The 14,594-nt window shown below is 36.8% G+C and overlaps 3 protein-coding genes across 5 annotated transcripts; 2 read left to right on the forward strand and 1 right to left on the reverse strand.

The window, feature by feature from the left end:
• Window positions 1–393: 393 nt before the first annotated feature.
• On the forward strand, window positions 394–4,192 carry ndufaf2 (NADH:ubiquinone oxidoreductase complex assembly factor 2). The gene is made up of 4 exons (XM_026928361.3): window positions 394–614; window positions 1,543–1,632; window positions 2,069–2,109; window positions 2,260–4,192. The coding sequence occupies exons 1-4, from the start codon at window positions 500–502 to the stop codon at window positions 2,497–2,499; spliced, it is 486 nt and encodes a 161-aa protein (XP_026784162.2). The 5' UTR covers window positions 394–499; the 3' UTR covers window positions 2,500–4,192.
• A 133-nt stretch (window positions 4,193–4,325) lies between these two features.
• Window positions 4,326–6,856, reverse strand: smim15 (small integral membrane protein 15). Of its 3 annotated transcripts, none has more exons than XM_034306975.2 (2): window positions 6,732–6,856; window positions 4,326–4,625 (listed from the first exon to the last, which is right to left on the reverse strand). In XM_034306975.2, exon 2 carries the CDS (start codon window positions 4,589–4,591, stop codon window positions 4,367–4,369), a length of 225 nt encoding a protein of 74 aa, XP_034162866.1. In that variant the 5' UTR covers window positions 4,592–4,625; window positions 6,732–6,856; the 3' UTR covers window positions 4,326–4,366. The 3 variants fall into 3 exon arrangements, with proteins under 3 accessions (XP_034162866.1, XP_053092444.1, XP_053092445.1); XM_053236469.1 differs by lacking the exon at window positions 6,732–6,856 and adding an exon at window positions 6,558–6,697; XM_053236470.1 differs by lacking the exon at window positions 6,732–6,856 and adding an exon at window positions 4,824–6,134.
• A 3,360-nt stretch (window positions 6,857–10,216) lies between these two features.
• On the forward strand, window positions 10,217–12,749 carry LOC113535261 (transmembrane protein 252). Its single transcript, XM_026928502.3, has 2 exons — window positions 10,217–10,527; window positions 11,438–12,749. The coding sequence occupies exons 1-2, from the start codon at window positions 10,253–10,255 to the stop codon at window positions 11,697–11,699; spliced, it is 537 nt and encodes a 178-aa protein (XP_026784303.1). The 5' UTR covers window positions 10,217–10,252; the 3' UTR covers window positions 11,700–12,749.
• The last annotated feature ends 1,845 nt before the right edge of the window (window positions 12,750–14,594 follow it).

Below are 14,594 nucleotides of genomic sequence, written 5' to 3' on the forward strand. Positions count from 1 at the left end.
TGTTCATGGAGTCGATTCTGAGTCGATTCTAGAGTTTTCTCGATTCCAAAGTGAAACGGTACAGGTAAAACGTTAAATAAAATGAATAATATATAAAATAAATCATTAAAATATACAGTGCAATATTAATGAAGCACATAAAGCATTATTATGGTTGATCTTGACACATTCTTCATGTCCTGCCATTTGAATATTTATCATTAAAACATGTAAATTAGAAAGCTAATGCTACCTTGAAGTTAAGCTGGCTGGCTAACGCGGCTTAAACCTGTATATGAAACTCTTCTTTTTTTTTTTCTTTTCTTTTTTTTTTTTTTTTTTTGCGACATTGGTTTTATCCAGTTTGCGTGGAAAAGTAAAAATCACAAAGCTTTGGAATCGACTCTGCAATCGGTGAATCGACTCTTTTGGGAATCGACTCCAGAGCCTCCATGATAGCGGCTGTGCTTGTGTGTGAGAGTTCAGTATTACCACATTAGCGCTTATAATATTTGTTATAATGAGTCGTTTTGCGTCTCTGCTAAGGAGGACTTTTGGTGTAATGAAAGAACATGTCGGAACAGATCATTTAGGAAATAAATACTACTACATACCCGAGCAGAAGACATGGACAGGTAAGCTAAAGTCACTCCAGCTCCATTTCTGGAAACTTTGACCTAGCTTCTCCAATCCTCCAGATGTGTGCTAACAGGATTAAAGATGTACAGTCTGTTTATAGGTATTGTTATTAAAGCTTCATGTGAGAAACTGCATGTGATAGTCTAACTGGAATAGTTTGTTGTCCTTGACATTTGACTGAATCATTAGCATGGTTTGATGTAGAACTAGTCAGCATGTGTACTTCAGGGAAATACATGCTCTTCATTTTCTCTATATGTTCTGTGTATTATTCTGCATCACTGCAATAACTGCAATAATATATATAGTATACATGTATAACATCTGGTTTTGATGGAGAATGATAGCATAATGAAGGTTGCATACACCCCAGTTGTCAGTTTATTAGGTACACCTACAAACATTGGCCACAAAGCAGCTTTACAGAAATCCGGATGTGGATTTAGATTAATAATGAGCAACTCTCTGAGACAACAAGAGGGAGAAACTGGACTCAGAGAACCCGTCCTGGGTTCTGGGTTTATAAATCATTACTCTTCCATTTCTAAGTCTGTTGAAAGGATGTTCAGTATGAGAATATTGTGATTAGAGTCCTGTGATGAGCACAGGACTGTCTTCATGATTACAGCAGCAGTTCTTGCGAACAGATCTACAGGATCCAGGTGAAATGCAATGAAATGGAGAAAGGGTGAAATTTGGGCATAAATGTTTAGTTTTTGGGGAATATCTTTAGAGTGTCCATGTGGAACCATCCACAACAACAGGAGAATGTGAGCTATACACTAGGTATAGTAGTACCTGATTAAACAGCCAATGAATATAGGTGCCAGAACACAATTCAGGAGTAATGTCGTGTAGGGCATTGAGTTATTTTTCCGTACTCTAATTAATCATGTGTGTTCTGTTTCTCTTGGTCAATTTAAGGCCGGGTTGTTCGGGCTCGGCGGTTTGTTGAGGCGTCCAATCCCACAGAGTTTGAGTACCTCGAAGGAAGCATTCCCTCTGAATGGGAAGGTAATGTGAATTTATTACTGTAGAATTGATTTTTTTTTCCGGGGGAATCTGGACAGTCATTAAGTGCTGGAACACTTGCACTGAATGAAATGGAGATTATGTCAAAAAATGATACACTTTTGAGACACCTATTTGCAGTAAACAATGCAAAATAAAAAAAAATAATAATAAATAAAAGTTTTCATTTGACTTACCCTTATATAAAATTATATATCTCATCTAGGACAGAATGAAGGTAAATTATTCTCTTAGCTTAGTGGTAATGCTCTGACAAAAAATGTAACCATATTTATAATTCTTCCGTGGAGAGACACGTTGTTTTCACCAGTGTAGTAGTCTGAAATAAATGAGGCATTAAAATATTAAATATCAGGTTTTGAATATGTTTTTTTTATATCAGATGTATAGAGATTTTTTGTTTGTTTGTTTCATGCAGCTTGGATTAGAGGACGACGCAAGGATCCTCCTACTATCGAGGTATTCAGTTCAAATCTGATCCATTCAAAACCTCGCTTTCCCCTTTTACAAAACCCCTTTCCCACCTTTTTAAAAACTGGTATAAATCTGTATACACTGCTAACTTGTACTAAACCATCATATTTGATTCAATTTATTTCTTCTACCTAGGAGTTGCTAAAGAATGAAGTTTACAGAGAACAAATCAAAATCAAAGCTCAGGAGGCTGAAGAGAAGGACAGAGAACTGCAAGCCAGAGAGTATGCAGAGGGACTAGTTGCACGGCCGGTGCAGACTCAGGTCAAAGGTCACGCTGCTGCCACACAGTTTGGGCAGTCAGAAATCAGTGAGGATCCTGTGAGCAGTGCGAACACGTTCCAGCCTGGATCCTGGGCTCCTCCAAAAAAATAACACTGTCACATATTTTTTGTTATTGTCATTCGAGTCCCGGACTTTCAATGGACAAGTTTAGAGCTTCACTGAATGGGTAAAAATGTTGCTGTGTTTTCAGTGGATCTTTCCAGCTTTTATGAAGATCTAAATAAATGTAGTGCAAAATGTATTCCTTTACTAGTAGATTGGAAACTGTAACTTAAGTTACATCCTCTGTGCACAAATTTCTCTAATATTTTGTTACATTCATTGGACTCTGTTTTATTTATTTCAATAAGAATTATGAATTATTTTGCTCAGGTAATTTTCTTTTGTGTGTTTTCTGAGAGAGAGAGATCGTAAACCTTGTCTTGGCTATCTTAGTATGTCAGGGTTAAGGAACATTTTAGATTTACAGTTATTCTTTAGGCAGGTGTTTATACACAAAGCACTGTACAAATGAGGCCCGATTCAATTTAAACACTTTATTTATCCTGGTTTTGGTGGCACATTATCATTCATATCATTCATGTTACATGTCACATAGCCAGGTGTGTCTCTGACCACCTCTGAAAGTCATCAGATTTGTCTCCAAGATGCATTTGACCCCTTTCCTAACTGAACGCAGAGAGAAAAAAAACCCTGAAAGCCTCTATTAATCTTTATAATTAATGTAATTATAAACGTAACATAATAACGTGCATCCAGTGTTTATTTTGTAATTCGCTTTTTTGGTTTAAACTTTTTTTTTATTGATGTTTTGGTGTATTTTCACTTTGGCTGTCAGTTTGCTACATTACCCACAATGCCGTTTGACTGCTTAGTGGTGCAAGAGGGAATTTGTCTCTTCCTAAAGAGAGTGATGCAGCAGCGCTTTAGTCTGTCCAGCTGTCTCATCTCCTCATCTGTACACTCTGCTCAAACAGATCAGATTCAACGTTCAGGCTAATACCACCATCAATGCCGTCATGCTCGTCACCTTGTTGGTCACTATCTCGTTTCTCCTGTAACTCGGCACATCTGTGTCATATAGCTGCAAAGCTTTCTGGAACTCCAGAAAGTCCAGTGTTTCCTGTCTCTACTACGTCGTACACTTCTCATTAATGTAATATTGAACACTGCTAGAAAATGGTGAGTGAGAAAAGAAGCTCTTTTGTTTTTAGGAGCAAATAGTGAAACCTAAGCGAAACCTGTGACATCAGCACAACACAAAAGTTGTAACTTCTCATGGGAAGAACAATAACACAGCACCAACCAACAAAGTAACACCAAGAAACACATCACAAATAGTTCAATATGAACGTATTTAATATGTTTCAGAGTGGAGGGTTCCTTTAACACTGTCCCCTTAAACGTTTTTCCATATGTCTAAAGTATTTGCACCTAATTTAGACAAATAAATGGTGGTGTGTAATTTGCAGTTGTGTTACTTGCCCAAATTCCAGATGGTCATAGTGAATTTTCACACAATATCAGTAAACTACTATCACAATTCTTAAAGCAGAGCCACATTGATTGGACAAACGTTAAGACAGTTCAGGCTGTTAAGAGCTTTTTTAATAACAATAATAATAATAAAAACTTCAGTGGATTTGTGTTGGAAAAGGTCATCATTAAAAAGTATTGGAATGCTGAGTGGTGCAATTATGTTACAGCAATGAATTTTCCAGGAGAAAAAAAAAAAAAAACACTGCAGTTCTGCAAAAGTGATTTCAATTAATCAGCCCCTTGACGTGCACTCTCGTAGTGATAAGGCCGTCTCGAAGCCCTGTTTCACCCACAGCCCCTGCAGGAGCTGCTCTGGGTTCTGCACAGCTGAGCGTGGGGCTTGTTTTTTTGTTTGTTTGTTTTTTTTACACACAGGAACATATGCATTGATCCCTCTGCATCCCTTAGCTGTTTCAGTTCAGTCCTTTTTGGCTCTCTTGGCTTTCGCTATGTTCTCCTGACGCTTCTGCTTCCTCTTCTGCTCGCGATCCCTGGCCTCGATCATCTTTGCAAGTTTCCAAGAAAGCAGAGCGCTGGCGATGAAAAGCGGGGTCAAGGCCAGGATGACGGTTGTGAGGAAGCCGTAGGGGTCTTTGGCAGCCCACTCCACCACGTACTCCGCCCAAGCTTTAACGTCAATCATCTTCTGATGAGCGTTCACCTCCAATCAAAATGCACTAAGGAAGAGAACAAACCAAAAAAACATACATCAGTTACAAAGCTGTTCATAAAAACCTTTTTTTTCCTGGAAATCACTTGTTAGATGAATTAAAAGTGTAGACTATTAGTCCAGATAATCGATTGTGCCGACTATTAAAAAAAATTATCAATATGGATTTTTAATGAAATGTGTAATAATATAAGAGCAAACAGACCTCTATTTCTGGCTAGAATGTAATACACTAGTGAAGCTGCAGCTCTGCTACAAAAGCACCACACGGCACCTTGCGCAAAACTGTTTTCAGGCCAAACACTGTTTAAAGGTTTAAAGAACACACAACAAGACAGACTGACTAATTTCACTTGCAACGTGCTTAAATACCAAGAAGCTGAATGCAGAAAAAGGTGTCATTTCAGGCCATGTACATGTGAAATTTGTGACCCTTAAAGGTGCGAGTGATAGAAAACACAAGGGAATATCATACTCTCTTTTTTCCTTACACATCTGCAACACCCTGGAAGAAAAACGTCACGTATCGCAGAACTTTAAACGATGGCAGCAGCAACAAAGGAGTCGAAAGAGCAAAACCTAAAGAGTTTCATTCAAGAAACTAAAAGCATAGCACAAAGCAGTATGTGCAGATTAGCTACACACTGATGATGCACATATTAAAAACAAAAACAGCCAAAGGGGAATATGTTAAATGGCTGATAATGCATTTCATGGAAGGGGCTTGATATTTTTCAATGTAGGAGTCTACAAATTCATTGCTCAGTGAGGCCGGTTAAGTTTAGACCTGTTAAATTTGGTTTGTTTAATTAAGATTAATGAAGAAATCTATGTGATCTAGTACAGTTTAGTGTTAGTTACTGTATCAGGAAATGATCAATAGATTAGTCCTAGAGGAGAAATATTAAAATGTTACATTCCTCATAGCCAAAGCCCAATGATATGTTACAGCTTTTGTCATTTACAAGCTACATCTCAGTCAATTAGTTAATTATTTGTCGATTAATTCACACAAATAATTGACTACTGGTAGAGCTGCACAATACTGAAGAAAAATGCAGTGTGCAATAACTTTTTAAATAATGCTATAAGTGTGTAAAATCAATTTAAATTACATTTACAGACATATTTAAAAACTGAAAATGACATAACCAACATACAGGTTTCATGTTCTTTTGAGGAAAAGAAAGCATTCTCTGCTATCTGCAACTTTTCATAACTTTCTGAAGTATTAAAATCTTTTAGTTATCGCAAGCCCTTACGATATGCATAATCGCAATATTTACATTTGTGATATTTCGATAATTTCGATATATTGTGCAGCCATACTTACTGGAATTTTTTTGCATAACATGCAAATCAGATTATCGTGATTTTGGTTGCTCACTAGACTGTTTCAAACTTTTTACACAAAATTCAATATTAAGTTTCTAAATAGATAGATAGATAGAAAGATATGTTCCAGACACTACTGAACACTTTAGTGTTCACTTTACAGAACATCCAATTTTGAAATTTTGTACATGTCAAGAATATTGCTACATTTCAAAAATGATATTTTATGAAAAAAAAAAGGTTATAAACACTGAAATATAATCATATTTAAAATATAATGTTTTATCCTTTTTTTTACTCATGTTAATCCATTTGCTTTTTAATATTGGTGATGTTTAGTCAAAATTCATGTCATTCGATTTTAAGTAATAAAAACAACCATTTTTTTTTTTTTTTTTTATACTCTGAGCATGAAAGGGTTAAAACTGCCTCTGTGTCATGCCTCGATGTGGCAGCTGGACCGCAGTGCTACCGGAAAATCAGTCTCCTCAGAAGTTAGACCACAAACCTGTTTAATTACTCACTGTGTCATGAAAACGCTATTTTATTAAAACTTTGGTGAACTATTTAACCTCTACAGCTCTGTTTAAAACTATAACTTTACCTCTGTTGAGTTTCTTGAGTCTAGCTAACGTTAGCTATGATGCTAATTCAGTTAGCATATCCTGAGAGAAATGTGGGGGAGGTTATAACGATTTCCTGACTCGCTGTATATTTACAAACTGACACTAATATACAAGATAATAAACCGCAGATTTGAGAAGAGATACAAACCCACCTGATGAAAATAAAAAAATAAATAAATAACAGCTTGTAACTGATTAGTCGCTACAGTTTCAATGAAAGCGGAAGTGACCCGGCGGCGTCGCGCGAATACGCGTTGATGTCTTCTTCTTCTTCTTCGTCTTTATTTTAAGGACAACGTCTTTACTGCCGCCTACAGGCTTTCCACTAAACTGCAGGATAACACCGTGATGATCATACATAACCCAAAGGAGTAGACTATTTTGGGAGTTTTGCTCTTTTGTAGTCATGTATGAAAGACATAATAAGTCCACTGAAGTCATCCTGTGAGGTTTCCCTAGGTTTCCAGGTGGCATTTTCCAATTACTTTATTGAAATTCTATAATAATAATATACACTATGCAGTATACAATAATACTGAGCTTGGGTGGAGTTTCTGTGCATGTGCATGTTTCTGTGACTGTCCCTCCCATAAAATACATTTGTAGGTGGTTTGGCTAAACTAAATTGCCCCACAGGTGTGAATGAGTGTGTGAATGTGTATGTGCATGATGCCCTGCAATTGACTGGTGTCCCATCCATGTTGTATTTCAGATTGACACACAGTGTTCCCAGGAAAGGCTCCAGATCCACCATGACCCTGACTGGGCTAAATCTGAAGATGAATGAATGTGAATGAATAATCAGTAAGATCTCGTGTATCAGTGGATAATCTCATGTGGACTGCCAGACGGGGTAACAGCTGCTACCTCCAGGCTGTCAGACTCCTGAATACTGTGCTGCCCCTCTCTACACACACCACTCTGGGATCCATGTAACACCCTCCACCTTACTGCACAGACACTTTAAATCAATAATGATGCGCTGCACTTTGTCCATTTACTGCACTGTAATGTACTGTTTTTAAGACACTTTGATTGTACAGACTCATTACAGCACTGCATTGTCACTTTAAATGTCATTCAACTCAGGTTTCTTTTATAAGCATTACTGCACTGACACTTTTTACTAAAGTTATTCTAGTTGCAGTAAACTGTGTTTACTGTAATGTTTTAGTGTTGTGTTAAATGATTTTTTTTTGTGATTATGCTTTACTGCCCATCTGTGTACTCACCCCCACTGTTTCCCATACATGCTTCTTATTCCTGTTGCACTTTATTTATGTCCTGTCAGCACTGTGTATGTCCTACATGTATCTTGCACCTTGGGTCCAGGAAAAACGCTATTTCATCTCAATCTATACTGCACACTGTATATGGCTGTGCTGACAATAAAGATCTAACTGACTTGATACCCTTTTTTTTCAGTTTTTCTACCTATGGATGTTCATTATGCATCTACATCTGCATCCAGATTTTTCTACAGCTGCTGCTTTACAAATAAAACTGAAAAGAAAACAATAAAGAGTATACATTATCATAATACAAATGTAGAGTTTCCTCACCACTACCGTCTTGGCCTTGACCCACTCTTCATCGCTGATACTTGCTGAGATGATGAGTGCCAGGGTCCAGGAGCAGAAGAATCTAACTTTGAATGCAATCTGCACATGACGTACGCACATGACCCCTTACTGTAAGAATGCAAGTTCAGTGAAGGTTAATCTACAGTTGTCAGCTGAAGTTAGTCTTCATCTACAGGCAACTGGACACAAAGAAGCATTGTAATACAAATCACACATTTGTTTATAGTGAATTAAAGAGTTGCATGGACATGAGTCCAAATGTATCACATTTAGCACATATCCACAATGTTGTTTTTCCACAGTGAACTTATAGTGGATGCAGACACTGTAATAATCCAATAATAATGTAACTGACATAAACAAGAGTTTCAGTATTGATTTACTGACATACAGTATATACTGTACATCTTATCTTATAAGTATTTCCATAACAGAATCTGTTGTCCTTATGGTGCCCTTTGATTGTGGTGGTTTGGAGAAACCACAATTATTTAGATTTCAATATTTCATATTTTCAGTATTCCTAATATACCACAAACAAAGTGTCATTTTTCATGTTGGTTATATTTTAATAAAACTTAGTTTGCACGTCTTTATTTTGAACTTAAACAACTTTGTACTCCTGAAGATAAAACAAAGGGTCAGCCATTTGCCGATAACAACATCTTGATACAAGTTATAAACCTTATCACTAGCTCAGCTTTTATACAATAAAATTTCCAAATCATCCAACTCCTTCATTCCAAAGCAAAGTGTCAACTGAATGACGTAGAAACTGTAATCATTCATAAATCATTCATAAACTTATGGCCATGTTCATTCACAAGATTACCACCTCATTCAAAAATATAGGGCCAATTTATGTTTTGCAATGTGTTTAGTCTGGAGAAAGCTCCCTGCTTCCTGCTGGGACACAGACAAACTTTGCAGGAACATCTTAAAGTTTCTGTATGTATCATACTGGAGTGAATAATCCACAAAATGTATTTTAGCCAGCATGGATAATGACGTTTTGTAGTTTTGTGTCTGCATTTCTTTGAAATCCTCTTTATATATTTACTAAATACCCGTGATAAACTTGAGAAAAAGTATAAGACATAAATTAGAAATGTTAGAATTAGAAAATTAGAAATTTCACAAGTACAAGTTTGCCTTGCACCTCCAGGGTGGGGGGTTCGCTTCCCGCCTCCACCCTGTGCGTGGAGTTTGCATGTTCTCCTGGTACTCCGGTTTCCTCCCCCATTCCATAAACATGTGTTGTAGGCTCATTAGCATCTCTAAATTGTCTGTAGTGAGTGAATAGGTGTGTGTGTGTGTGTGTGTGTGTGTGTGTGTGTGTGTGTGTGCGATTGTGCCCTGCAATGGGTTGGCACCCCGTCCAGGGTGTCCCCCCACCTTACTAACGCAGCAAGTAAATTAACAACAAAATACTACACTGCTAAATATTGCAATAGCCTGTAAATGTAATATTTGTTTCTTTTTTTAACCTCTCTTTGGAGGACAATAAGGAAGTTGTTAGCAATACATAAAGTTACATTTTATTTGCCCTGTTAAAGCTACTCCTAAGAGAGAAAGAGAAGAATAAATAAAGGAAAATAAACAAGAAAAAATAAAGGAAATAAAGGAAAAAATAAAAAGAAGAAAATCATTTAAAAATTAAAAAATTAAAAATTAATACAAACAACATAAAATTAGACATGTTCTGTATCAGAATTGATTTGAATCTGTGGTGTTTTTCCATGAGTAAAATATCAGTGATCAAACCTCGCAGACTCAGTTTGCCACCATTTAATTAAGGCACTGCTGACATGGAGTCAAAGATAATTTGGAGTTTACCGAAAGTAGGCACAGCCTTGTTTTTACACAAGCCTTATCGCAGACGATTACACAAGCCTTATCACAACAATACTACTAGAACAGTGCTGCTGTGGCCTCTTGTTGCTTAATTCACTAATTCACTTTTTTCCCATACAAACACGTCAGGCAGGTCAAACTTCAGACCATTCCTAATAAACCATAATGCAGAGTACTGCAAATTGAGATGGGAGTAGCCGTGCCACTAGAAGCTTCGCCTCAGCTGTAGTGATACCATGAATACAAGGAAACACTTGCTGTCTGCAGCACGGCTTTTGTTGCCCACCATTGGCTTGAGCCTCATCTGTGCAGGCGCTTACATCAAATCTATCCAAAGTGAACAACTGCAGATTCTTAGAGATATCTCCACTTACTTATTTATCATCCTGGGCTTCATCCTGCTTTTTGCTGGAGTGTTGTGGTCTCTCGGTCACGGAATGAAGAATGTGCTGCTGAAACGCTCAGTAAGGAGGTCTAGAGACGCTAATATCCAGGTTTTTATTGTGGACAGGTAGGCTTGCTTTGCCATAATAAATGATTGGATTTGCAGTCATTGGATGAGACATGATAATATCTTTAGAAAGAAGTGGCTACCTTTTGCAGTAACCATATTAAAAAAATGATGCCTGTGCAAGAAATTATCATTACTGAAGCAATGTCACAATACGCTGAGAAATAATAAACCATAAAGACAAATCCAACATTATCAGTGTAACTACTGTTAACACAGATACCACTATCTGGTATTAGTTTTGTCTCAATGGACTTTGTAAAATGGGACAGGAGTGATCCTAAGCACAGAGCATCTGCATTTTTGTGTACAAATATTAATGGCCTTATAATAAGTATGGAATGAAACATGACTAAGATGTGCTGTTATAGGAAAATAAATAACGAAGCACTGGTGTGATGCAGTCCAATGCAAAACAGTGTGTTTCATTAATTTTATACCAGAACAATGATTACAATTTTTATTATTAATTAATGACATGTCATAATTTTGATCAGTTTAACAGCTACATTCTTTTCCTAACCAAACTCTTGTTTCCTCTCTCATTAATTTAAAAACACAAAAATTGCAGCTTGTGATGTTACTGAGAAACCACAAAGCCAGAAAACCACAGACAACTAGCAGTGGAGACTCCTTTCATAAATGATAAATAAATATCTCATCACAGAATACATCACCATATCAACAATTACATGTTTTGTAATTCGTTTATGTGGAGCCTCTTTCATGCAAGTCCCTGTTTAGTAATGATAATGATATTCCCTTCGACGATTGATAGTAATGATTAACCCTGTGGTATAAAGTGAAATTATTCCAGCCTATTAGCAGACAGTTTTACTTTTGTCAAATCTAGGAAATTAAAAATCAAAAACTGGCTAACAGTGTATAAACTTTGCTTTATGCTCATCAGGTCCAACTTCTATCCACCATCATATGAGGAATCTCAGGTCAGAAACAATGCCTTCGAGGTTGCCCCCACCATTATTCCCATTCCTACAGGCATGCAATGGGCCGGCCGAGCTCCTCCACTTTACACGCAGACCTGCTATGAGATCTCAGTTGAGGACTTCAGCCATGAGGAACCACCTACGTATCAACAGGCAGTTCTTCAGAGCCAGGATGATTCACAAGCTGCCTATCTACCCACAAACAGTTCTGTAGAGCCGGTCTGAACAGCTTCTTTTGGATCCGAGAGAGATGTTCACGTGAAAAAAATTTAGAAGGTTCAGTATTCTTCAAGGATCTGGAAAGATCTGGAGTTTTTGAGGCTGTTAATTGCCCCTGACTTTAGTATCACTGGGAGTAATTATACTGTGAGCCTTGCTCTAAACTAGGATCAGGACTGAAGAGTTTCTCAAAGAATAAATTTGAAATGCTTCGATGGAATCCTTTAAGAACCCAAGAGAAAATACTACAGAAGAAGTAGACGTTGTGATGATCATGATCACTCAGAAATAACATGTTGTTAGTAAAAAGGAAACACAAACCTGACAAAAAGTCTAGTCTATGTAATCCAAAAGCACAGAGCAATTTGTTAAAAAAAAAAAAAAAAAAAAAAAGGTTTCCTAGACAGAACTGGTCAAAAATTATTTAAAAAAACATTAGGGTTTTGTGTTAGGATAAGGCTAATGTGCACATAGAAGTGTGCAATGTGTACTCAAGCTACATACAAAATCTTTTGGATAAGTTCTGCTCTGAGTGGCTCATTTTTAAAGTTGTATTATTGTTAAGGTCTCTTTAGTGTCGATAGGTCAAGAAGCAAGTATGCCTGTCAAATCCATTGTATTTTTATGTTTGCATTAATAAACAATAATGTTGAGCTCCTCGTCCCAGTTGTGCAATGTATTGTGCACTAAAATATGAAAGGGTTGTTATCTCTGTAGACTGTCTTTGTATGCCATTGAGAAAAAAAAAAACATTTATTCAAGTATACTAGAAATACATCATTAGTAAGTTTACTACAAACATACTAATGTATACATGAAGAGAAGCACACTAAGTGTTGAGTATATTTAGCTTACTTCTGGTATACTAGGTGCCAAGTAACTATTATTATTTTTTTTATGTAAGCAGGTTTTAATCCAGGATACAATATGCTTTATGATGTATTATGTCAATAAAAACTGTAATATATAAATAAAGGTGACTTGACTAATGAAACTAACCAATAAACAAAAAAATATTATATTCAATATAACATAATATTCAAAACTTGAATCGTGAGCTGCAGAATGGGAAGGTGTTTAGCCTGTGTTCAGGTGGCTTTCTTCTCTCCGATGTCAATCTAAGCATTCAGGTGTAGGAACTGACAGGAGCAGCATTTGGAAAAATGTTGTGGCTTCTCACTCTTGCAGAACTGCCTGGTTTGTAATTATGTTGTCTTGACAAAGCCAACATTCTGTTCTGCTGTTTAAGTTTATTATTATGATTATGATTATGGGGCCAATCACCAAAGGTGCATAGGCACCCTATTGTTATTTTATGTTTTATTCTTCTTCTTCTTCTTCTTCTGGCTAGGGTGTCTGGTAACTGTCTGGTAAAAAGTCGTGAAATTTGGCACACTGATTGGGGAGGGCCTAAGGTACATTCTGACCAAATTTGGGCCAAGTGTTGCCAACGTTCTAGTGCCACCATTGGGTCAAATTTGGGCCTAATTTGGAAGTAAATTTATGGTCATAACGTTTGAACCATGTGTCCAAAATTTAAAAGTCCTCGGGTTTAAAGGATTCCTTGAGTCGAGATGAGTTCAATGCACCCTATGACGTCATAATGAGATTTTTCTCTTGGATTTTGTCAAAAACAGCTTTTTTGCCTCTCCTCCTACAAAAGTTTTGTCCAATCATCACCAAATTTGGCATATATCATCTTCAGAGTAAGCCTCACAAAAGTTCTCAAAAGAATTTTGAATAGTCCAAATGGTTTGCCCCTAAAGGGCCAACAAATCTGATGGCGAAGCCGCCAAACAGGAGTTGAGGCTGTATCTCAGCAACAACTTTGCACATTGACACAAAACGTGGTTGGCATCTTCAGGACCATGACCTGAGGCTATGCAACAAATTTCATGAGAACGCCACCTACTGGTCAAAAATTACAATAACATGACAAAAATGCTTACATCTAACTGCCATTTTTACTACTCCTCCTCCAAATTTTGTCCAATCTTCACCGCTTTCGGCTCACATTGTCTTGACACCTGTCTAAACAATGCTGCAGCAAGGCCACCCTGCTGCCCATTTGTTCATCTAGACCTTTCCTTCTACAGTCAGAGAATTCCACCACTGTCTGTGGTCAAAACATATACATCATGAGTGAAACTACAAATCGCTCTTGAATCCCTTTGCCTAAAGTTATGGCTCTGCTTTTCTGTGATTGCTTAGGCAACAATTGTAGCGAGTCTGTGAATGTGTGGCTCACTGGGTCTGGGTGGTTGGACATGCACAGAACATGCTGCTTCCAGCAGCTTTAATAATAATAATAATAATAATAATAATAATAATAATAATAATAATAATAATAATAATAATAATAATAATAATTATTATTATTATTATTATTATTATTATTATTATTTGGAGACTCCAAACTCACCACAGACCTTCATCCTGTTCTGACTTAGTGTGCTATGACTTATTTGCTAAGCTTAAATTGACAAAAATTCCCATTGACATCCATCGAAAATTCTGGACTGTTATAACACCTAAACATTTCAGGCTACTTCCACCAAACTCAGCAAAGCCCTTCAGGCTCTTCTGAATTATCATGCTGTATTTTTTCTAAATAATTGGACTTACAGTTTTCCCATAGTGGACAATCAAAAATCCCAAAACTCCCATAGACTTACATTGACAGAATGTTCAATAACACTCTCTCTCCATCTGACTTTCTACTTGTATCATTCTATTTGTCATCTATCTTTCTACCAGTAACTGTCTGTCTGTCTGTCACTCTTTCTTTCTTTTTTTCTTTCTTTCTTTCAACTTCATACTATCTTCAAGTTTATGAAACAGATTAAAACTTTCAGACTTTGTCAACCCAACATCAAAGTCAAGGTGAACTTTACCTATCTA

This window comes from Pangasianodon hypophthalmus, chromosome 8 (genome assembly GCF_027358585.1).
Source record: "Pangasianodon hypophthalmus isolate fPanHyp1 chromosome 8, fPanHyp1.pri, whole genome shotgun sequence".
Taxonomy (NCBI): domain Eukaryota; kingdom Metazoa; phylum Chordata; class Actinopteri; order Siluriformes; family Pangasiidae; genus Pangasianodon; species Pangasianodon hypophthalmus.